This window comes from Lepidochelys olivacea (assembly GCF_965140295.1).
Source record: "Lepidochelys olivacea isolate rLepOli2 genome assembly, chromosome: 3".
NCBI lineage: Eukaryota > Metazoa > Chordata > Testudines > Cheloniidae > Lepidochelys > Lepidochelys olivacea.
In genome coordinates, this window is record NC_140413.1 from 165,402,501 (window position 1) to 165,427,384 (window position 24,884).

Sequence of the window (24,884 nt, forward strand, 5' to 3'; positions counted from 1 at the left end):
TCACAGTAAAAAATCACCTATAATATTAACAGGGAGTAGATAAATTGCAAAAAATGGATTAGAATTGTAAACAGAATGAACTAAAATATTGAATGTATAATGAGAGTTGCTGAAGAGGTTTACTGAGCTGTAAAATATGCAGCTTTGTTATGACTGTTATAGGTTGTAATTAGTAGCTGGTGCTCTAGAAAAATATCAGCAAAAGCTAGAACTATGGTTCTAAACTGTTACATAGTCTTACATTTTCTCTCCAGGATAACAGTATTCAGTGTAATATCACTGAGAGATCGGTTTTGTTGTTTTTAATAAGCAACTTGTCACTGAAAAGGGATCCATATACATTCAGCAGAGTCCTTTAAATAGGTGGGCCTACATTCTTAAGGGGAATAGAATATTCAATTAATCTGAACCTCTTTTGTCCTTTGAGCCTTGTAGTTTCCCTTAAGTAGTTAATAATTGCTAGGTCTGCCTTTCGTTTAAAAAAAAAAACAGCCCCAAAATTGTGTTTATCCTCCCCCCCCTTTTTTTTTTAATTACAGAGCCTGGTCCTATAGACCCACCGCTACTCTTGAATGTTAAAGCTAGGGAAACAGTCATCATCTGGCAGCATCCATCAAAGCCAAATGGCAACATCATTCATTACAACATTTACCAAAATGGCCAACTGCATGCTACAGTGCCAGGAACCCAGTCTAATTGCACCATACTTTATTTGCATCCTTATACTGTCTATCAGTTTCAAGTAGAAGGCTGCACCTCTGAAGGATGCTCCCTTTCACCCAAGGCCGCAGCTATACAGACTCTCCCAGATGCACCTGAAGATATCCCTGCTCCAGAGCTGTATTCAGACACGCCAACATCTGTGCTTATATCATGGCAACCCCCTGTTCACCCAAATGGTTTGGTGGAAAACTTTACAATAGAAAGGAGAGTTAAAGGAACAGAACAAGTGTCCACTCTCATGACTCTACCTCGTAATCATTCAATGAGCTATGTTGACCAGAGTGCTGCTCTTAGCCCTTGGAAGAAGTTTGAGTACAGAATACTGGTGAGCACCCTTCATGGAGGCACCAACAGCAGCGCTTGGGCAGAAGTTACCACCAGACCATCAAGACCTGCTGGTGTTCAGCCACCTGATGTGGAGGTGTTGGGACCAGATTTGGTTAAGGTCGGTTTAATTTGTTTTGTCTCACAATTTTTACATATTTTCCCTGTAAGAATGTGTATTTGACAGAGACAACTACTGGCTGAGCTAACAGATTTTATTGCTGTTGGGGGTAGATAAATATTAGCATCTGGCCTTTGGGTCAAAACTATCTTTGATTTGGCTTCAGTTTTCCTTGAAGTCTGCATCCCCATGTTATGTTGACACTTTCATTTTTCTCAGACACTTGAAATATTTGGAACATCACAATGGGATATTTAGTTTTCATCCCCTCGTCAGACTAAAATAGACCAGAAAATTAATTACAAAAAAACCTAACAACCCCATCTGAAGACTTCATTAAAATACTAATAAAGTCCCAAGTTATAAATATTTAAACTTTTTATAACATTATTAAAGGTCCTTTTTCTAAGGAAAAGGAAGTAAAAGGCTAAGGAAGTAAAAATAACAGCATGAGTCCTCTGATTTAGGAAAGAGTAGCCTTACAGGACTGGCTAGGAAGTTTTCAATTATTCACATTGTTCAGTTGGGAATGAGCTCTAGAGGACAGGATAACTACCATTGTTTTGGCTTGCATACAAACTTCATTCAAGGGAAATTAGTGTAACCAAACAAGAGGGATTTTTGTAGCTTAGAAGCCTCTTTGTGTAAATACGCACATGTTTTCACGGATTCAGTCTTGTACTAATGCCAAAAGTATTGGTACAGTAGCTTGCTCACTAGAGCACAAAACAAAGGACATTTGCATAAGACTGAAGTTCATCTGTTAGAATTATTATTTTTGTTTCAAATGTATTTTGTTTCAAAAGGTAAATATAAAGTGGAGTTACCCAGGCAGCATAAATAGTTTGAGGATATGAATTTAAGTGCTAATTTTTTCATTCTTCATCCACAATATCAAACTTTGATATGAGTTACCCTCTTTTAAACAATGAAACATGAGCTCTCTAAATTATATTTGACTGTCTATGGAATTACATGTTACCATCCACCTTAAGATCAAATAAGTTCAGCATCTGAATACAGTGGTTATCATAAGAATTAATAACGACTGACACTAGTAATTGTAACGTATTGCCAGACTGTTGGGAATTTTAGCTATATACTTTCAGATGACTTCAGAGGCACTCTGTACTTTTTTTAGACACATCTTAATGACCAACACAAACTCTAACAAACCATCCTTTCATGGATTTGCCAGGAACAGGACCAATAACATGGAGTAAAATACACAGTACAGACAATGGCCCCAGTTCAGAAAGTTATTTAAGCACTTGCCTAATGAGCAGTCACATTGACTTTAATCTTTATAACAGTAAAAGAAGTCACTGCTTATCTTTGATGCTGTATCCAAGGTCATAAAGTTTTACTCCTTTTACATATGGATTTTCTTTTCCATTAGATATTAATATACTCAATCCTAATTTTAAAAAAACTTATCAAATTATTCTTGATCCTGTACTTGATTTTTCCTTGGGACCTAGGATACACATTCATTAGTAATTGGATCTTCCTCTGTTACAAATCCAAAATATCAGGGATCCACCATTCCTAAAAAACAGTTAGATCAATTCTCTCTTTTGAGACCAAGTTTTATAGCACAATCCTGCATTTCATTCCGTAATAATTCAGTTTCAATATAAGAATACTTTACCAGATTTTGCTGTCTGATGAGACAGTTCAGTTGCGTATTTTTACCTTCTTGTTTCCCTAGTCTCTCATTAACTTTCTCAGCCTTTTAAGGTCTATGTTGTACAGCCTTCTGTATGAGCTGGACATATTTTGTGCCATTTGCTGCTCTAGCAGTCTCAGGCTTTCTTTTTTCTACTTGTGGACCTATTGAATCTTCCATTTCAGTGAGAAGTGCTGAGGTGGGGTTTGTTTACTATTAGATCCCAGTTGTGCTGTTCCCTATCCCTGACTTTGTCATTATCTCAAATGTAGTAGGTCTAACTATGAAAAATAATTAATAAAAGGTAAAATTTCATTGAGAAAGATGAAACTTCTTTGTGTATATCTTTTCAAATACACCCATGTGTGTGAAATATCTCTTTTAATCCATCAGAGTAATATAACTATTACAGTATACTAACACTGTGTTTAATTCTTCTGAACCTGGTCGTCTTTTGTATTAAATTCTGTTGAATTTAGGCAAGTGGAATAGTTAAGATAAAACAACAAAAGTTTTCCACATACAGCAGGACGGAGAAATTCAAAATCTGCTAATTCATACTGAGTGTATTTCTTAGCTGAAACATTACCTTTCTTCTGCTCTCAAGGAGTACAGTCAAACCTCTTAAGGACAGAAAGGGTTTATCACAATATTTGCCAAAAGAAATTAAGCAAAATGGTATAATTAGATACTTGAAAATCATATTGCAGTAAATAATTCAAGAGAGATTGGACATAGCTAATGTTGCCTACACAAAGAACAGTAGATTCATTACTAGCCAGCTATCTAATTTAAGGCCAAATCCTGCAACAATTGAAATAAAAGACTACATTTAATAGCTACTCATTTCTGCTAGCATTTAGTATTTTAACACATTTCTGTAACTGGTTAGAGGTGTACTGAATCTATACAGTTTACAAGCCTTCAGTTGTCAAAAGTCAAACATCCAAAGTTACCATGGGATTGCTGTCTGAGATACCCAAGGACTTCTTGCTCTTTGCTCCCCTTTAGAGAAGCAAATTGCCTGAATGTGGGTGGAGAGGAGGAGGCAGAGATGTAGTTCTGTCCTTTCCCACCCCAGTGGGGCCAGCACACCAGAAGCAGCTCTGCCTGTTAAATTCTATAGAACTTCCATGTAAGAATGGTGAGGTTCTGAAGCCACTCCGTGGCCATTACTGTAGCACTGAGACCACATCATTTCTATGTGGAGGGAGAAGGAAGAGGAAAAACATAAGAGTAGTTGATCCTCTAGCTTCCCCTTTCTGCACCTGCACTTTGGCATGAAGTTGACCTCTGTCCCCCTTACATATCCTCACAGCACTTTCACTGCCAGGTGTATAGGCATGGAGGTTGCTTCAGGACTTGTCCCTGAGTGATTGAAATTTATTCTGAAAAGAGGTAGGATGAATCTGGCTCAGATGACTTTATATTGGTAATGTTTAAATTGCCATTAGTCTCAATGAGGTGGCTCAGTAAACTGAGTCACAAAACCTTCATGAATACAGGACCTGCTTAGTGCTCAAAACATGCTTGTGCTATACAAGACTTGTCATATTAAATGCTACAGTGGCAACTCTTACGTGAAGAGTGGAAAATAAACAATCTCTTCAGGAGTGAACCAGCGTGAGACTTTAATTACCTCTTGCCCTAGAGAGAGCTGTCCTTCCAGGATAGAGCTGAAGGTATTGTGGAAGGGCACTATGGGAAAAGTTATATTGAGAGGCTCTTTCACCAAGCCAGGGATGTGAATCAATAGGGGCTTTCAGTTGTCAGTGCAACCAATCCCTAAACCATGAGCGCAAATATTTACTTAAACTGGAAAAAAAGAGAATTTATTATGAAGAGAAACATATTTCAATTCCTTTATTTAGTCATAAAATCAATATAAATGATTTTGTGATGTGAAGAATTCAAAGCGCTGTAGCAAGAGTACTCACTGGAGTATACAGCTTATTTTCTCAGACGTAAGCCCTCACTCTACAAGGAGGAAAAATGTCAGCACAGCATCCACAGTCTCGGCATAGAGGCTTCTGATGCTGTATGTGGTCCTTTTTATATTAATTTTAATCAGAATGGCCTGATGTCTCCAAATACCATTCAGCTTGCTTTCATTTCTGGAGAAAAAAGTGTAACGTTACTGATAATTTTTAAACCACCACTTTCTATGACACCTGCATGATATTCTTTAATATCTGCTGAATTGATAATGTTCATGGCAGCAGAGTATACTGAGCAATAAACTGCTTTTGTGGCTGATTAAATGCCAAAGTGACGTGGAGATATGCAGCAACTGCAAGAGTCGTTTATTTAGTGTATTCCAATGCCGTGAACATTATTCCTGTTACACAAGATTTGCTATACCCTGATTTACAGAAGTAGAAAAGAAATTGGTTATTTTCTTGTGACGGTTGCAAGTGCTGCATGCCTCATTCTCACACTTCACGCTGGTATGACATTGGAGAGAGTATCTAGGTTGATCAACTTGAGAAGAGGCTGGTTTACACACTGAATAATTGTTTATGGGAGAACTCAGTGTAGCTAAAGAATTAAGAGACTGGATACACTGAACTAGATTCACCGTTTTTGTTAAATGATGTTTTCTTGCACTAGACTTCACCCTTCTAACTTGCAGTAGGCAGATGCTATTTCTACTACTGCCCTAACTGGGGTTTACAACTGGGGAGGCTAGCTTTAATCCCCACTAGAAGATTCACAGGAGACTTGCAAGTAGAGGCCTCTGTGACAATGTACTGGATAAGTAGATGCCTGGGTACCCTGAAAGTACTCCCTCCCATACCAATGCCACTTGCAGGTCTGCTGACAGAGAAGTTGCAACCATTTTCCACCGCTATAGCTGCCATCTTGGAGAGCTTTCTGGTTCAATCTAAAAGGTGGCCTGGACCTGTACTTTGCCGGGTTCATTATGTCAAAGGGAAGGAATAATGCTACATTTTTCTGGGCTAAGATAGGGTGAAATTCTTGTCTTGCAGCATACTTGACAATATAGCCTTGAAATATTTTTATCATCAGGATGTCCCTTCAAGGTAAAATCCACTTATATATATACACACACATTTCCTTACATTCAAATTAGATCTCAGATGCCAAATGCAGAACAAGGAGAACAATAAACTATTCTGATGTCATCTATCATCTTTTTTTCTCTATTCTGTGTATAGTAACTGCTAAAAAATACATTTCCTCCTTTGGTAGTAATGGCCCTCTAGCATCTGACAAAGTAGTTCATTTTGCCCCCCTTTCCCTTTCAGAGCTTACCCCAAGTATTTCCCTGTAGTTGTTCTGAATGAAGGAAGGGTGTAATCTTTCTTAATTCATCTTATAGTTCTTGTTCATTATTTTCCTCAGTTCTGTCTCCTCTGTCTGAGCCCCACTGCCACCCTTCTCCACACACTGGAAGGAGCTGCAACTAAGAAGGCTCATGCCTTCCTATTGAGACTGAACAGTGAGCGCACTGGGCCTGCCATCTATGAAGCAATCTCCATTTTTCCCTTGCAGCAGGATGACCCTTCTTTACTACATAGTGTTCTTTACACATTTTTAAGTGGTCGCTTTCTCAAGGCTGACTACTAAGTTGCATGCATACAATTAAACAAAAAGAGAAACAATCATCATAATTGTTACCCCAACTCCACTCTTGGCTTAGACATGAGAAGCAGGAAATTTAGTGGTCAGGACTCTTAACCTACCGTTATACTACAAACAGGATCTCAATTAAATCAAATGGTTGCTATTCAGAAATACAGTTAGACCAGTTACAGAGTTGATCCAGTTACAGCTGGCCAAGATAAATGAAAGAAAAGATATTTTCCATGTCCACATATCATGGAGTTACAATTGCATTATGGGGCATTACATGCCCGCTCAGTCTGGTGCCTGGCTCTGAGACCCCCACCGTCCCTTGCTGGGGTCATTGCTGTAAAGGGCCAAGAGAGATCCATTGAAGGGGATTACAGAAAGGAAGCTGGCTCCTGTGGCTGGCCATGGACCAGTGGAAAAGAGACCTAAGGGGAGAGTCTTCTGGGTCCCTTCAGCCTGCTTTGGGATAACTTTGTTAGTGCTACTTTGTGAGTTTTGTGTTTTGAAGAATAAAACTGTGCCCTGAAGAAAGGGTATGAACACTTTGGGGCATGGCATGCTTGCTAGGCAGTGGAGACAGGCCAGCAGCCTACATTCCAGATTCTCGCAGGAGTAAAAATCAGAAAAATTCCAAATGCAGTTTTCTGAAAATATTAAAGTTACATAGCACCAATATCTTCCACTGCAGTGATTCTCCAGTGTTTTACTTCTCGGATCATTTTGTGCTAGATAAAACCTCTCATGGCTCTACTCTCAGTCCCTCTTAAGACCCCGGTCTACCACTGCTTCATTTTCAAATTGCTTCATCCTGCAGACTGCTGCAAAGGTCTCCACAGAGCACCACTGGGCTAAGGAGAGTGTTAAACACCTGGTATCTACCCTTGTGTGTTACTGGGTTAAAAGGAAATGCAACAAGAAGACCTACAGACTTCATCTTGGAAAAAAAAAAAACCTATGGCTCTTTTCCAGTTTTACACAGGTGTGCCCTGTGCTTTGGGGAAGCTGTTCAAGAGCAATCAATCCTTGTGTGAAGATTGCCTTGTAATGTTGCTAAGGTCAGTGAGACCTTGGTTTATTTGCCATATAAGTGCTGCTTGAGCAAGTTGAACTACTGTAACACCCCTAGGAGCAGCCTTAGCCTGCACACCTGAGGTTTTTCTGCATTTCAGGGTTGTGATTTCCTGCACAGCTTGCTCATTTGGGGCATGCCATGCAGTGGAGTGACTTGGAGAAAACTAATGAGAACCTCATCAGCATATCCCCTTGCACTGAACAATATCAATGAAAAATCTCAGGTTCTGCAGTAGTTACATAGGCTTATTCAGAAATGTTGTTTCCATTTACCCAGTATTCAGTGCAAGAACTTCTCAAACCATTTCCACTAGCAACTGATCATTGCAGGCTTGATCTTGTTGCCCTCTTGTATTCGTAACTCTGATTGAAGTGGATGGGAATTGTGCATGCATGAGAATTGCAGGAAATACATGAAAATGTGACCATTAAAGGGTTGGGTTTTTGAAAAAAAAGTACGGCTGTATCTCTCTACATCTAGAAATATAATGGATTTTATTGGAGTAGGTTTATGGACTGGCTGATTAGCCCCTCTGAACTGAATACATCTTGTCCATCACAGCCATCCAGTTCTCTCCTTTAATCATATTAATGCAAGTGGAATAGTAGAGCTGGATCATTGAACCCGAGCAATAGAGTAATTTCAAACAAATAAGAACTTCAGTCTATTGTTCTGTCTTTGCAACTCTTTCTAATTACCAGAGAGATATGCAGGTTACTGAATATACTGTAGTCTCACTCTTGGCCTCTGTCAGGAATCAGGATCTATTCCAACTCCTGACACAATCCCAGCTTAGTTTTCTTTTAAACCAGGCAACATCTACAGTGAAGTAGACTTCCTGGCCATATTTGTTTTGGGGAGGTAACATAATCCAGTGGCTAGAACACAGGACCTGAAGCTGGGAGGGCTGTGTTCGATTTGCCTATGTCTTACTATGTGATATTGGGTAAAACACTCAATCTCTTTCTTGTTTGGGGGATTCATCTATAAAATAGGGATAATAACTTACCTTTTTAATATACTTTGGGGCTTAGAGTGTAAAGCTCTCAATAGTGTATTTGTTATGGGTCATGCCCATCAATGAGAGTGAGACTAGTGTAAAGCAAAAAATGTAGTTGTGTACTTCCTTTGAAACTCGTTTCAGAATTAAATTGAAATGTTCGGACTGCTGTCAAAAAGAAAAGCTTTCTGGGGGTTGTAACTGTTTAATGGGGAGAAAATGGCTAATTTCAGTCTCTTTAAATTTTGTGGTGGAGAAAATGAAGTTCTTTGATCTTTAAATGACAGCTTCCAGTGTCATTACATTGAATCAGTTAATCTCTCCCAGTAGTTACCTTGTTCTGGCTTCCTCATCTGCACCCTCTTCCGTGGCCTCCATGCTGAGCTTCAGATCAATGAACAAACTGCTACTGTTTCCAACACAGGCTGTCTAGTGAGTCCTTCTGGTTTCACGCACTGCCAAGTTCTGACCTCCAGTCTGGCAGATTCGGGATAAAGAGGAGAGAAGGTCCAGTTGTGTCGCAATGAATTTAAACCAGGCTGGCTCTGCCATCTTTATTTACATTGCATAAGCCAATCAGTCACTTGACCTTGTCCTTGACTTGTCATTGAAGTGTTTAGGCTACCACTTTTTATGACAGGAAAGTTTGCCTGATGTGGCATTGGATTGTATATCCTGTTCCATCCTTCTTTCCAGGTGACATCTGAAGTTCAAGGCAGGTCAGCTCCCCGATACATATGAGCATCATCTCAAGTTTAAATCACTGCTTTCTATTCCATCTTGATTTTAGATAGACCGACAACCCTAGCAATAAATAAAACACTGAGTCCACCAAGTTCAGAGGGAATCAGGCCAAATGAGACCCAGACTCTACTTTGTTTTTCATGCTGCTGAGTACTAACATCGTTGTGCCTGGTTTGCAACGTTTCATTCTCTTTGCAGTTTGCATTACAAGATAAAATACCTACTGTAATTTAGGCAGGGACAGTATTGTACAGCCCCCATCACAGCGTCAGTGCACAAAACACAATACAGAATAATATTTGAAAGTCCTTTCAAGTTTCAGTATATAGAACACTGTCAGTGTGAGATTCAGATGCTGAAGTGTCGGAGGAACAGCAGTGGTACTGCATGTGCTGATAACCTCCCATCTCCCTAGATGGTGTTACATAGCACTGTACATGTTTTATTTAAAGAATTTTATTGTGTGCTGGTAAAGAACTTAAGTATCCAAAGTTTAGCAGTGACGCACTAGCAGGAGCCTCGCCTGCACCAGAACCAGTCTCCTGGTAACCCACTGAGCGCAGCTGGTCCTGATAGAAGCTGTCAGATTGATTGCACCATCTGATTGGCTGATACTCAGGGTCAATAGCAGCAGCAGTCCAGTGGCTGCTCAGTGCCTGCAGCTGCTCTTGGTCCTGTCCATAGCTCCCACCCCAGCCTGTTCCTGCTCCAGCCCCCAGCTCCTTCCTGACCTCTGACTCCCTAGCTCAGACCCTCAGCTCCACCTTCTGACTGCAGCTCCAGTGAACCCTTCAGCTTAGGCTTTGGTTTCTGACTCCCAACTCCGATCCTCTACTAGGCCTTCTGACTGCGACTCTGGGTAACCCTTCAGCTTAGCTTTGGTCCCTGTCTCCCAGATACAACCTTTGACTTTGCTCCAGGACCCACCTCATCTGGATTCAGCTTTAACTTATAGGCCAGACTGCCCACGACTTGGTCATTGACTCATAAATCATCTCAGGAAATAAAGCAAAATCAGTACAAGTTGAACATTTTGAGGCAACTTTGAGGGTAATCCTCAAAGTGTCCCCAAACATATCACATACAATACTTCTGTTAGAAGTTCTCTTCCATTAAACAACCCAGACTAGTCAGTCCTTTGAGAGCTCACAGAAGACAGTTAAGGTTTAACTGTGCGGCCTTACTCAGTCCTTATTTAGGCAGAACTCAAAGTGAAATCCAAACTTCAGGACTGGGCCCTATATTAGTTACAAAATATAATTATGGCTGGGGAAACATGATTTTCCATAGTGGGTCAGACCAATGGGCCATTGAGGCTGGTATGCTGCCTCCTTCAGTGACAAATATGAGTCTCCCATGGAAAGTGGCCCCCTCCTCCCCTTCTCACACGTGTACAATGCATCGGGTCAGCTGTGCTGTTTTGTTCACGCACAATGTAGTAGGAAGAAATGTTCCTTCCTGGATGTGGAAACTTACAACATAAAATACACTAGCCTGTCTGTTTTCTACCTAAATTTTAAAATGAAACCTTCAAGCTTTATATTGCCCATGCTCCTATACTTTTTAAACAAAGGGAGAAAGTACATCAGCTCCTCCAAAAAGAGATTTTGCTCTTTTGCATAAAGGAGGGTGATTGTAATATATCTTTCTAATAGATGAATTAGGAAAGATGCAAAATCTTCTTCTACCTTCTGCTACCTGCTAGCATTGTTTTCCTTGTGATGTTGTCTTCATTTCCTTAATCATATGTAGGGAATGACAGAAATCTGCTGCTACTCTGAAACCAGAAATCTGAATAGCACACTTGAAACCTAGCCAGAGTAAAACCTTTCCTTTGTTGACATGGGTAAGCTTGTTTGTGTTCTCATAAATCAAGACTGCCCTGTTTATAATTCTGTGTTTAATAATATTCCAGATTTTGTTATCAAAGATCTTCAGTTTTCTTCGAAATTCTGCTGCCAAGATCCTTGCAAGTATCAAGGCTCAAGCGCTCCTCCTGTTCTTAAGATCTAACATTAGTTACTCCCTGGTGGTATTCCAGATCCTTTCAAAAACACGCTATGAATCCAGCTCCTTTGTACTCGGGGCATGTGTTAGTATGTGGAGTCACCATTTTAGAGGGACTCAGTTTTGAGACTGGAGAAAATTAGGGAGCAGGTTGCTTAATTGATCAGCACCTCAACTAAAATATCTTCATGTTATTGTATTATAAATCAACATTATTTTGTTTTTTTATTTTGTAACACACACAGCTTGACTGTTTTCCATTCATATTTTCTAAGGCTCAGGACTTAGCTTTGCCTAGTATGGGTGAAGAAAAGGCAAAGGAGGCACTAAGCCACTTTTCTGCCTCTCCCTATTCTGGGGCTTCATTGGGTTGAATTGGCTTCTGGCACAAGCTAGAACAGTCAGAGCTAATGTAATTTACACCTTGAGGGTCCCCGCATAGAAGGAGATGATAATGCTGAGCCAGCCAGGCCAACTTCACCCCAATGGGAGAATCCTAACAGGGGAATCTACAGTTTCCTCTTGAGGGCAGCTTTAAGTCCACTTTGTACTGTTGCAGTGGCACAAAGAGGATTTAATCTGGACCTCGGGCCCATTGTATGTATTATCCCTATCTGGTTGACACACGTCTGTGAACTCACAGCACGATCTAGCTCCCGTTGGAGTCAGCTAGTTCAACGGGAATTGGATCAGACCTGCAGAGTGGATATGGACAAGCCTATATCAAGGTACTAATTAATCAGGTGAACATAAAAATTATTCACACTGAAAGTTGAGTAAGACTGCAAGAAAAATAGGGTTTTGATTTTGTTTCATTTAAATTTGTTGTCTTGTAAAGACCGATTTATACATAAAGCAATAGATGCAATACGCAAAGCAACAGATACATATAGTTACAATACATATTATTGTAATTTATTACTGAAAAATAAAAACATGTTAATGGTATGGGTGGATGTTTTCTTAGCCTGCCCTGATAGGTAAAACTATGAGCTTTTACTGATAACAACATATAATAGCAGAATATGGTACACATGTATACCACCCAGTACATTACAATACAAGAGTGTATGTGTGTGTGTGTGTATATATATGTATATATATATATGTGTATATATATATACATATATAAGACCGCATTACGGTGGTATCTGAGCATCTTGCAGTCTTCCGTGTATTTATCCACAGCAATCCTATGAGGTAGGGAAGTCTTATCCCCATTTGACAGATGGGAGCTGATTTAAGCTACAGAGAGATTAAAGAGTAGATTTTTAAAAGCAAAAATGGCATATAAACATCTACTGTCCATTTGAAATTTAATGGACAGTATGTGCCTATCTGGTATTCATGCCTTTGAAAATCTACCCCAAGTAGCTGGCCCATAGTCGCATGTGAAGTCTGCGGCCAAACTGGGAACTGAACCCAAGTCTCTTTGAGTCCCAGATTTGTTGTCCAGCGGCTGGACTATCTTTTCTTTCTAAACAAAGAAAGAACATCTTATTGTGACAGTTGTGCCCATTTTACTTATGTTATTTCTATGTTGCAATTGCCAGTAGTTCGGATTCTAAGAATGCCTTTATTTTCTCAGGTCTCTTGGAAACCACCTCTCATACTGAATGGAGAAATGCTTAGCTATGAGATCCGAATGCCTGACCCTCGAATTACCATCATCAGCAACATTTCATCAATGCAAAACCACGTGGTGACCAACCTGATCCCTTTCACAAACTACTCAGTCACTATACTAGCTTGTTCTGGAGGCAACGGTTTCCTGGGAGGCTGCACAGAGAGTTTACCTACACATGTGACTACCCATCCAACAATTCCTCAGGGCATTAGCCCCTTGTCTGTGACTCCAATAAGTGAATCATTTATTGCTGTTTCCTGGCAACTGCCCTCTAGGCCCAATGGACCACACTTGAGGTAAGGAATAGCAATATGTAACTTAAGGGTGGGTGACATGGGGTTTATAGCTTTGCAGGACTTCTGGAAATGTGCACACCCGGGAAATGGAATTCCATACCTCTGGTGATCCATGGGGTAAATATCACTTCAGCACTTAATTCACAAATGAGACCAGAGGCTGTCCTCAGCTTACCTAGATCCAGCCCAGAGAGCACAGCATGAGAATTGCCAGCTTCGTGGCATGATCTCCCATTTTTTCAGACCCTGTGGAAGCCCCTCCCTGAGGTTCAGGCTCCATAGTGTGGCTTCAGGGCCAGCAGAATTTTCCTATATTCTCCTGCACTAAACCAGCAGGACAAACCATTTTCACTTATTGCTGTCTGAGTCAGCATTAATTTGTACAGGTTCTGATCTGCACTGTGGAAATCCAGCTGAAACATCACAGTAAAGAGGGGAATGCATTGTAGCTGTCAGAGCAGTGTCATCCAAGAGGCTAGAATGAAACAGCAAGAGGGCAGGATACAATGCAAATCCAGCTCTAACATATATAGCCCTGAACTGCCCATGCCTCCTGGGATCCATGCAGATCTCAGGGGAGTCATAGGTTTTGTGAGCTGAAACAGCTGCCAGTTTTTGGTGGTGGTTTGTGGGAACAGAATACCACTTGGGGAAGAATTAGGAGAAAATTCTGAGTGTAAACTCAGGGAGCCCCCAGTACCCTGTGCAGGTTATTCCTACACAGGGGAAGATGGGGCTATTTATAATTTGGTGAGGTGAAATGTTCTTCAAAATTGAAGATTACTTTATTTTGTGTTTGGTTCATGGTGGTGTATATGATAAATAGATTATGGATGAGTGGGAGGAAAAGAAGCAGCAAGATTTCTGGGAGATTCTCCATGCATTGAGGCATTCGATATTTTACTTTACACCTAGCACACTTTTACAGGCACATATTATTACATCGCAGCATCCTCCACAGCTTCCTTCCTGTCTTTCTTAATGCTTAATTAGAGTACACTACTGCTGAATGAACCTTATTGCATCAAGATATTTGAAACCTTTGAAAAGCAATGTACATTTCTCTGAAGTCAACAACATGACCATTTTACCATTGATGACTGAAGTAATTCAACATAAGCTACAGCTGCAAACTTCATTTCCTTCATGGTGTGCCATACTGCTCTAAACCAGAAACGCCACTAAAGCAGCTGCTCAGTACGGCATGATGGAGAAAGAAGTCTGCAGCAGCTGCCAGAGAGTGTGATTTACACTTCATCACCATCCAATGTTCAAAAAGATTTTGATGTTTCTTATGACTTGTCTTTGAATGATGTTGGACAGAATATGCCAGGACTTTATCTAATAAAACTGTTATATTTTGTCTTTGGATTCCCAAACATTGATAACCCTTGGTGTAAAAGTTGCTCTTGCAGTATGAAGTCATCATAACATTTTGGTGAAATTACAATTTAATTAAGTTTTGTTAATTAATTACTCAGGTTAAACTTCCAGATACTATAGTGATAGCTGCTTTTGAAATGTGTGATATACTGTACCTCATTCAGTCAGAAAAGACCAGGCTTGGATAACCTAAAATGAATCTTAAATGTTGTCTCACAAACTGCAAACTCTGCAACAAGCCCTGGCTAGATGCAGAAAAGGCATTTGACTCAATAAAATGGTCATACCATTAAAAATTCTAATTCTTTCTTTCAAATGAAAGCCGTATGAAATATTTCATTATCCATTTTCAAAGTATATTAAGTAATTGAATGTTTTAAACCTGTAAATACTAAAAAGTTTATCTGCAAAACTTTACAGCTGTAAAAACAAAATAATGTGTGGCTTTTAAAAAACAACAAACAATTCCCCTCCCCCCGATTTTTGTGTAATAACATTAGTTGAGATAATCCCAGTGTTCTGCTTGTCTTTTGTGTTAGATATGAGCTCCTGAGACGTAAAATCCGGCAACCACTTGCATCAAATCCCCCTGAAGATTTAAATCTGTGGCACAATATTTACTCAGGAACTCAGTGGTTTTATGAAGATAAGGGTCTTAGCAGGTGAGATTACAAAAACTATAAAAAAACAAATGCTGGCATTTTGTATAGTGCATGTTCAATAGTTCAAAGTGTTCCTTGTGTCTTTATGTTGTGAACATATTAATTGTGTAATGAAACATTTTCTGTCATCTCAGCATTAACCATTCCGACATGCATGGGTTTATTTTTATTTTGTAGCTCTTGAATCTTACACATAGTATCTTGCTGTAAACATTCAAGTAAAATTGACTGTATGAAGTGAATTTTGAGCTTTGATCTGTTCATACAGTCAAACCATTTACATTTACTGTAAATCATGGTGTTGACACATCACGCACAAGCTGAGTGAATGGTTGAGAAGTTCTAATTCGGATGGATTAAAGCTTGGTGTCAGAGCATTATTTTTCAGTCAGTTTTTTAAATTGCCAACATTGATTATTGTCTCAATATTTCCAAACTCAGCAACAGATATTTAAAGTATTCCTAGCTCTAACTTAATTATAGCTTTATGGTGACTACCTCAGTAGTCTACACTTATGTCATGGATCCGTGTGATCTGGTCTATCCCCCAACCTGTGTAACCAGTCCCTTGGGGGTGACCCTTTTAGTGTGCCAGTCCCCGACGGTCTACACAGTTCTGCTGGGGCAGGCCCACAGCCTCTACAACTCTGAAACTGTCTTTAGGTGGCAGATATACTTGTTTCTCTCCATGACTCCTTGCAGGAAATCCAGCCAAGCCAGAGCCCTGTGGGCAGTTTGTGTTGTACCCTTCCAGTGTGCACTGCCTGTAGTAAGTATTTGCAGCAACACAAGGCAGTTTTTTTCCAAACAAGATAATTTATTAATCACCTGGAATACAGAATCTTAAATCATTAGATTAGCCTAGAGAAGCAAAGATTAAGACAGAGACATCCAGCCAAGCTGTTGTAAAGTCCATCTTGGCTCTCTCTCTGGGTAGGTCTACACATGCAGTGGTGGGTAGAGTACAGACACCACATGCCCCGCTAGAATGGGTATGAAGAGCTGTGTATAGGGTGAGGCACTTCTTAGAGGAGTAGTGCCTAAACTCTAGGTTATATGCCCTACGCAGCTCTCGATGCACCCAAGCAGTGCCTCTGCCATCTGCACGGTGATTTTTAGCAGTGTAATGTCCCACTGCATTGAAACACTTCGGCAGTGGGGCGAGACAGTGGGGATCTATGCACTATGCACCGCAGTGAGTGTGAACTCAACCTGACTTTCCGTGCAGCATGTAGTTACTTGTACCCTACATCCCTCAGCAAGTGTAAACGTAGTGATGTTACTAAAATCCCGTATTAGAGTCTCCTGTCTTTTTCTGCTTATACAGATTTTAATTGTTTTCTTGTTTTTATAATACAAATAACAAATTACAAAATTCTACATGTGTATATATATTGACATACCTTTGAACAGCAGAAGAAACTACGGTGTGATAGTTATTTCCTCTATTAAATATACATTTGGCTTCTGACAATACCTCATGCATATGCTGAATATGCCAGAGTACAGTTCTGGAGGAAATTATAAACTGGGTTTGCAATCTTAATCGCTAGCCCCTGGCCCAGATCTTCAAAGGTATTTAGGTGCCTAACTCCCACTGATTTCTTTGTTACATTTTGGGGTATTGCAGAAGGACAGCAGGTGAATGAATAATAGCTGTCACAAGCGAGATTCTGGAATTTGAAATCGAATTTCTGAAAAGAGGGGGGAAAAAGCCTCATTGGATTAAATTTGGATCCAAACTTTGGCAATTTGCCATTGATATAATTACGTCCTGAATTGAGTAATAATGTCGCACCACCACAGAAATAATATATATAAGGGAATGAAATATAATATTCTGTATTTGTTAGCATGTTAGTGTTAGCCAAGTATTTCTACCAAACACACAACTATTCTATTATAGATTTTGTATATGCTGAAATAATGCAACAAGGTAGCTTTTGAGAAGGAGCAAGCTTTGTTTGACACAGTTGGAAGGACAATGCAAAATGTTTTGTATGTCTGTGATAAAATACATATTTTCTTCTTTTGTAATTATTATTTAAAAAATGTCTTAGGTACACAACTTATGAGTATAAACTCATAGTACACAATGAGGTAGGATATACATCAAGTGAGGAAGTGATTGCTACTACGTTAGCAGGATTTCCAGAGGAGGGGAGTAGCCTCACTGTGCGAACTCTTAACCATACGGCTATAGAAGTGGAATGGTCAAAACCAAGTAAGTGTACTTAGTATTTATTACATTAATTAAATATTAACCTGTCATCAGTTACCGTGATCTGCATTGCACTTTCAGGAAACAAATTCCTTATCTTGATTAACTATTGCACTCCCTGTCTCTGAAAGGGCCCTAAAGAAAGTGGAAAGAACATGAAAATTTGCTGTTTTTTTTTCTTGGTCACATATCTTTTTACTATACATTATTTTAATGAGGGGTGGGGAAAAAGAGAGAATTTAAACTTGTGGAGGTTCTTTTAAATCTATGAAGAAAGAGTACACAATGTTCTGTTATCTTTGTGCATATTTTCATCCCTTTGTATGAAGATTTACATATTCCTTCAGGATGAGTGAAAATCTGTCTGTCTACTTATTCACTTATGTTCTGCCTCTTAACATGAAGACCTACCATTACAGTAGTGGTAAACTTCATGACTTACATGCAAATGATTTTGTAAGGACTGACTGGCGATGCTCAGTGAATATAAGCTCTTTGTTTTATAATTGCATGCCTGAAGTAAGCATGCTTATAAAACCTGACAAACCTAATAGATCTGAAGCAGCTCACTGAAGTTTCATTACCTTAGTAATCTGAACCTCTGACCTTCTACATGTAGGTAATGCAATCTGGTTTTATTTTCATTCATACTTAAAAAAATTCCCAGATATCTATTTGTGAATGCAAAGGTTAAACATCAAGTGAGGGTCGTTAATAGAAAGCCTTGTTTCACTATCATCTTATTTCATTGCTAAATATGTTACACTGTGCAGATTAACTATTCTGTCTCCCTATAATGTTCCTTATTTTTGTAATATTCGTTTTTAAATCATTCTCTTGGTTTGTCAGTACCTAGGAAGACGTGAAGATAACTTGACCTGAAATCCTTCTATTAGAGGGAAAATATACTGAGAATGACTGGCTTTTAGGGACTTAGGGCCTGATCCTGCATCACTGAAATCAATGAAAATGGAAGCAGGATCAGGCCCTTAATTATGAATTTCTGCCACAGATGCAGTATGTAATCTGAAAACATCTTTGCCTTCAACTTTTGATGATGTAATCATTTTCTATCTCAGCAGGCTAGGTTGTGTTCACCTGGAAGAGCTATTGATATTTTGCCACCATCCTTCATTACAGTGCAGTGTATCATAAAGTGGCATGTGCCATTTAAAGCAATATATATCAGGGCTGGTCAAAATGTTTCTGTCAAACTTTGTCAGCTGTGGAAATAGAGTGTGGTGGCTGATCTGATCTGAAGTTGCATTGTTTACCATTGATAAGAGAATTGCTCCCCCCAAGTCACTGAGAGAAGGTCTCAGGAAGTTCACCGGAGGTACATGGAATCCCCAGTTTCATAGCTGACCCTGTACAATGAATGTTTTTCTATCTTGCAGCTAGTAATATTGTACTCAGTTTGGAAGGATAGACCTGTCTCCCTAACATCAGAGAAACATGTTAGTATTGGGGGCAAGACACAATTCAGAGAGAAATATGACCTATGTATCTGTAGGAAAACAGCTTTATTGCATATATGTACCCAACATAAGAACAGCCATATTGGGTCAGACGAAAGGTCCATCTAGCCCAGTATCCTGTCTTCCGATAGTGGCCAATTGCCAGGTGCCCCAAGGGAATGAACAGAACAGATAATCATCAAATGATCCGTTCCCTGTTGCTCATTCCGAGCTTCTGGCAAACAGAGGCTAGGGATACCATCCCTGCCCATCCTGGCTAATAGCCATTGATGGACCTGTCTGCCTGAACGTATCTAGTTCTTTTTTTAACCCTGTTATAGTCTTGGCCTTCACAACATCCTCTGACAAAGAGTTCCACAGGTTGACTGCTGCTACATTAATGGTCTAAATACTAAAGGCCAGATTCTCATTCATACTAAAGCCCCTTTCCACCTCTCTAGCAATGTAAAGGAGCCTTAAAATGGACATAAATTACATTCACACCCAGAAATTACATTCACACTGAGCACTGCCAGTGATGTGAAGGGGATTTGGGTAAATAAGACTTAAGCCCTGTATCTTAAATTAGTACCGCAGGAGAGCCTAATTCTGCTCCCCTCACTCATTCCCTCTGTGAGGCTAGGCATAAAGCCTATGTACCACTTGAGTAGCAAATTTCACCTATAATTAGTACCTTACTCCACAGGGAGTCCTATTAATTTTGATGTGGCTACTCACAGAGAAATATACTAGTCTGGTAAAGATGCAAAATCAAGCGATGAAGGTTTGGGGAAAGTATGGAAGTATGTTATTTCTATTTATATGGGGGCAATTTCTGAAGAATACTGTAGTGTTTTTAATAAGATAGATATCAAGGAACATTGTTTAGTCAGCAAAACAAATTCTATTGATAAGAAATTATATTTTCAATTTAATAACAGAAATCTACTGAATATGTCCTCTTTAATCTCCCAAAATATTTTTATTCGTTTATTGCTGTTTCTTTCTTTCCCAGCACTGCAAGATTTGCAAGGAGATGTTGAATATTACATCCTCTTCTGGAACTCCCCTACATATAACAATTCTCTGAGCATCCAGGCCAATGTAAACTATGCTGTCATTGGCAACTTGCATCCCAACACAGAGTATCAGGTTTTTGTTCAAGTTTTCAATGGTGTCCACAGCATCAACAGTGAAGTGGTGCACGTGACTACTTCAGATGGAGGTTGGTTCATCCTGAAAGCAGCTTGGCTTAAAATCTGAGAATGAAATTGATTGATTTTTGTTAGGGTTGAGATCAGTCATCCTTTCATTATAAAAATTTCCGGTATAAAAGGAAAAAGGACTAAAACACTAAAATGCTTAAGTGCTAGTTGTCATCAAGTGGCAGATCAATAAAATGTCCCACAGAGACAGAAGCACAAAGCTCTAATTGCGGATATTAACCCAGTTTGTTCTCATCTTCCTTTGTGTACTACGATCTATGTATACTACATTTGGAATTGAGTTCATGTCAATAAATAGTGAAATTTAAAAACAATTAATGGTTTTTAAAAAGATTTGCTCTGTGAAGCAGCGTGCTTTTGACATGACAGTCAAACGCAGGACCTTTCCTGAGTCACTAGAAATGTTAAGGTGCAAGTTCAGCCTCTGAGAAAATTTCCCTATGAGTCATTTCCAAGCCAGTTGGCTGGCGGGGGAGAGAAAAAAACACTTGTGAATCTGAAATGTGTTTGGAATGGTCTTTCTAATCTTTTTGGCTTTATAAAGTCTCATTATAAACATTATAATATCATTATCTCAGAAGCAAGTGTTCCAGGTCATTAGCAAAGCACTTTAAGTGAGGATTCCATTTCCTTGGTGATGCCAAAGGTCAGCACCTTTTGTTTATAAAATAGAATTGATCGCAAGGGCAGTTTTTCAACTGGTTAAGATGGGCTCTTAGGATAAAAATAGGTCTTTGCATAGTTATTTCTGACATGGTTTAATAATTGTGTAATTTAACGCTAAGGAAGTTTTTTTTTTAAGCGTTAGACTTCATCATTGCCTATGGTAATCAACATTCAAAACCATTTACATAATGACAATATTGCATATTGCTTCATATTGCTTGACTTACAGGCTCAGAACATCAAAGAATTTGTCACGTTCCGGCAGTGTATTTTTGTGTTAGTTTTTGCTTAAAAAGCAAAATTGCATGTTTTTTGAGAGGGGATGGGGGGCATAAAAATAATAACTGTGTGTTGGCAGTACAGATGGGTGAATAATTTATCATCATATCCCACTGGTCACATACCATTGAAGATTAACAGTATGCTGGTGGTATAAAGCATTTTACCACCAACTCTCATGGTTTCTAACTGAGAATATAATAAGCCAATTTACAGAGAACTACAGACTGTGATAACTTCATCAGAGGAAAGCAGATAAGCAGTGAACCCTTTGCTAAACCTAAATACTAATCTGCATTTGGTTAAACAAGTGCTTTTACAGAGACAGCTGGAGTTTATTCAGTTTCTTCCTTTATTTCTAGAGCCTGAGGGCATGTTCCCTCCAGAGGTTGTCATCATCAACAGTACAGCTGTACGTGTCATCTGGACATCGCCTTCAAACCCAAATGGTGTTGTCACAGAGTATTCTATCTATGTAAATAATAAGCAGTACAAGACTGGAATGAACGAACCTGGGTCCTTTCTTTTAGGAGACTTGGCTCCATTCACTATATACAATATACAGGTCAGAACAATTTTGTTTTGCAGGCTGTGCAGCTTGTATTAATTTTACATAAAATATGTGTAGTTCAGGACAAAATTGTGAATATAGGGACACACACGTCTGTATGGATATAGGGCTGGAAGTGACCTCTCTCTCTCTCTCTCTGTCCATTTCTATGAGTCAGTAATAGAGAGATGAATACATGCCATGAATGTTTGTATCTTTATATAAAAAATACTCATACACAAATAATATATATATATATTATTTATTACTATTATATAATATTAGCGAGAGAGTATACATTGGTTCATATATGTATTTGTAGACATATATTTTTACACATACACATTTATTTTCAGCATAATTTTGGGTGCATAACCAGTTTTCATATTTCCTCTTTTCACCCTCAGAACTCCATTTGATTTCTCCTAAATTCCATTTGCTATGACATTAGCAAAGCCCCAATATATATATTACAAGAAGTAAAAGACTCTACTCCTACTCATTAAAAGAAAATTGCAATTGTTTTAGAAACATCAGGCATGCATAATATATCAGCACAGAGAAATAATGATATTGCATTTGTCATCCTTTTATCATCTTTTTTCCCCCTCGTCTTTCTGTGGAGGAAGCAGCACTGAGCCATGAAATCATAATGGTACTTTCTTATGCTGTTGAGAGCGACATCTTTTTCTTTCTGTCTGTCTCTGACTCCCTCTCTTCAGGTATCTATCAAAAGTCAAAACATTGTAGGCATTTCCTAGACTATAAGCTCAAGGAAAAACTTAAATATTTATCTATTTAGTGAATTGTATTGATACACTTTAGAAAGTGCGGTTTGCTGGCTCCTAATTGTAACTATTCCAGACTTAAGTTGTGTTATGTATGGAAAGGTCTTGATAGTAGTCATGTATACTCTGTTCTAAAATTTGCATCCAATTACTACATGCCATAAATAAACGTCACAGACAGGCGCTCCATAACAGATTTCTATGTTCCAGCCCCTCTGTAACAGCAAACCTCCATCCATGAATACACATATGACTTTCCCAATGCTTCCTGAAAACACATTTGTCAATAGTAAAGCAAATTCAGAGTACTGCCACACTGATGGACTCTCAGTATTAATATACCATAGACACCTTCTGTTGCTTGCAATATTAATTGTTTTCCTCTGTAGCACTTCAGCTTTCCCAATCTTTGTACTGGGCCAATGTTCAGAACAATCTATTAGGTAAAATCAGACTATTCAGCTGGGATCTTTTTTTTTTTATGTATCATTTCGCCCTCCCCACCATGCACCTTGGAAATAACATTATCTGGATGTGTGTCTGTCTTACTGCTTATGTTCATGTATGAGCTCTTGTTTGTTTCTGCTTCTATGTATTGCATGACCTCTCTGTTGCTAATGAAGGGGTGACATTACCATTCTTCACTTGTCATCTTTCTTCTATCTATTTAGATTAGTCTCAGGAACTGAAGGAGTAGGTGGTTATTTTCTTGTGAGATTTTTAATAGCAAAATATATTATTTATATAGGATTTTTCATCTTCAAAGTACAGTACAAACATAAAATAAACATCCTTGTGAGGTAAAATTGCCTACGTTTTACAGAGAAGAACCTGATAGACACTGGAAGGTGAAGTGACTTGTTTTAGGCCAGACAAAAAATCAGAGTCAAAATGAGAATTTAGAAGTTTTTGATCTCCTAGTCCAACTGCTTCTCAACATTCTGTGCCAGAGTCTCCTGTTATGAACATCAATACAAACCTGCAGTAACTGTATTGACTCCTGTGTAACTGAGAGCAGAATTTAGCACCAGATATATAAATATAGTCTTACCCTGGACAATAAAAGAGCACAATATCTGAGCACTTATCTTAAAATTATTTTTTCCTGGTTATGTAGAATTCAGTGATCGGGAAGAAAAACTACTTTAAGGGGGACAGGAAGGGTAAACAAGTAACAGTGTTAGTTAACTTCTGCAACTGGATTTTTACAAGTATCATTCTTTTGCGCCCAGGTTGAAGTCTGCACAACGTATGCTTGTGTGAAAAGCAATAAAACCCAAATTACAACCGTGGAAGATGAGCCAAAGGAGCTGTCAGCACCCATAATACACGTCCTCAGTCCAAGGTACTGTACTCTGTTTGTTTTTCTTAAGTCATAACTACTTGTTGCCACAGTGAAAAATATAATTTGAGGCTATTTCCTTCATTTCAGAATAAGGAGCATTAGAAAAATTAAAATATAGTTATAAGATCTTCCTAATCTCTTTGCAAGTGGTGGTCATTTTTGCTATTTGAGTTATGGCCAGCAGAGTGACTGAAAAAATATACCTCTGATCTTTAGCTGGCTGCATGTACCTGGTTATTGGTCATCAATTTGTGATATTACTAAATAAGAGGCAATATAAATGTAAGGCAGCTAAATGAAGGGATGTGGGAGAATGAAAATCATCAAACTTACACTGTTCGGTAAGGGGAGGGGAATGAATGTGGAAAAGAACCATTTGACACTGATAATGGAAGCTGAGGTAACTGTGAGAGAAACAGTCGCACATCATGACAATAAGAATTAATAAACCATCTTAAAAGGGGTGTGTGTCTGTGCCTCCTGAAAGCCCTGTTTGCTATCTGCGTCTCCTCTCCGTCTCTTCCCCACTCATGGGCAAACTTCTCAACAGTAATAATAGTGCTAGGCTGGCAGACTCCAGAGGCAGCCAAGTAGTGACATACATAGTAATTCTTTTTGTTAAAAGAACCATGGTGGGAGCTAACATTATCCAAAGGAGAGGCTATAACTAATGGACATACAGTGCCAAAACATTTATCAAAATTACACCAACCATAAAACAGCCTCCTGCGTGTATGTTATTGTTGGTGTGATTTTATTACACTTCTGGGCATGGAGGGCCTGTTAGCTATGTTTCTTTTGCAGAAACAACAAAATTATCTTTTAAATAACTAAAATCTAATATCCAAGCCTTCAGAAATGGTCAGAAGAATGGATTTACTCTCCCAATTTTTAAAAGGAACTTCTGTTTGCTGTTTATCATTTCTACATTTTCCTTGAATTCTATATTTGTCTCTGAATAAGGTAATCATTGGGTGAAATTAAACTTGCTATTTTTCTGTCACACATACAGATACAGTGAAAGCTTGTTTGATGATAAGAATTCAATTCAGGATCTCATCTTTTGCCCTTGGCTTTAACTTTATGTATGCCTTTGTTGTATTGCAAACACTTATGTGTGTTTCTGC

General features: G+C 38.8%; 1 protein-coding gene across 2 annotated transcripts in view; it reads left to right on the plus strand.

Annotated features, from left to right (window-relative positions):
- Positions 1–24,884, plus strand: part of USH2A (usherin) — a gene marked incomplete at its 5' end in the record, with an annotated part of 586,511 nt that overhangs the window by 405,158 nt on the left and 156,469 nt on the right. For both annotated transcript variants that reach the window (XM_084623291.1, XM_084623290.1), the window contains 7 exons: positions 540–1,168; positions 12,846–13,180; positions 15,103–15,225; positions 17,286–17,449; positions 19,919–20,128; positions 21,437–21,639; positions 23,645–23,757. In XM_084623291.1, coding sequence (XP_084479417.1) covers positions 540–1,168; positions 12,846–13,180; positions 15,103–15,225; positions 17,286–17,449; positions 19,919–20,128; positions 21,437–21,639; positions 23,645–23,757 — 1,777 coding nt within the window. The remainder of the gene's footprint in view (positions 1–539; positions 1,169–12,845; positions 13,181–15,102; positions 15,226–17,285; positions 17,450–19,918; positions 20,129–21,436; positions 21,640–23,644; positions 23,758–24,884) is intronic.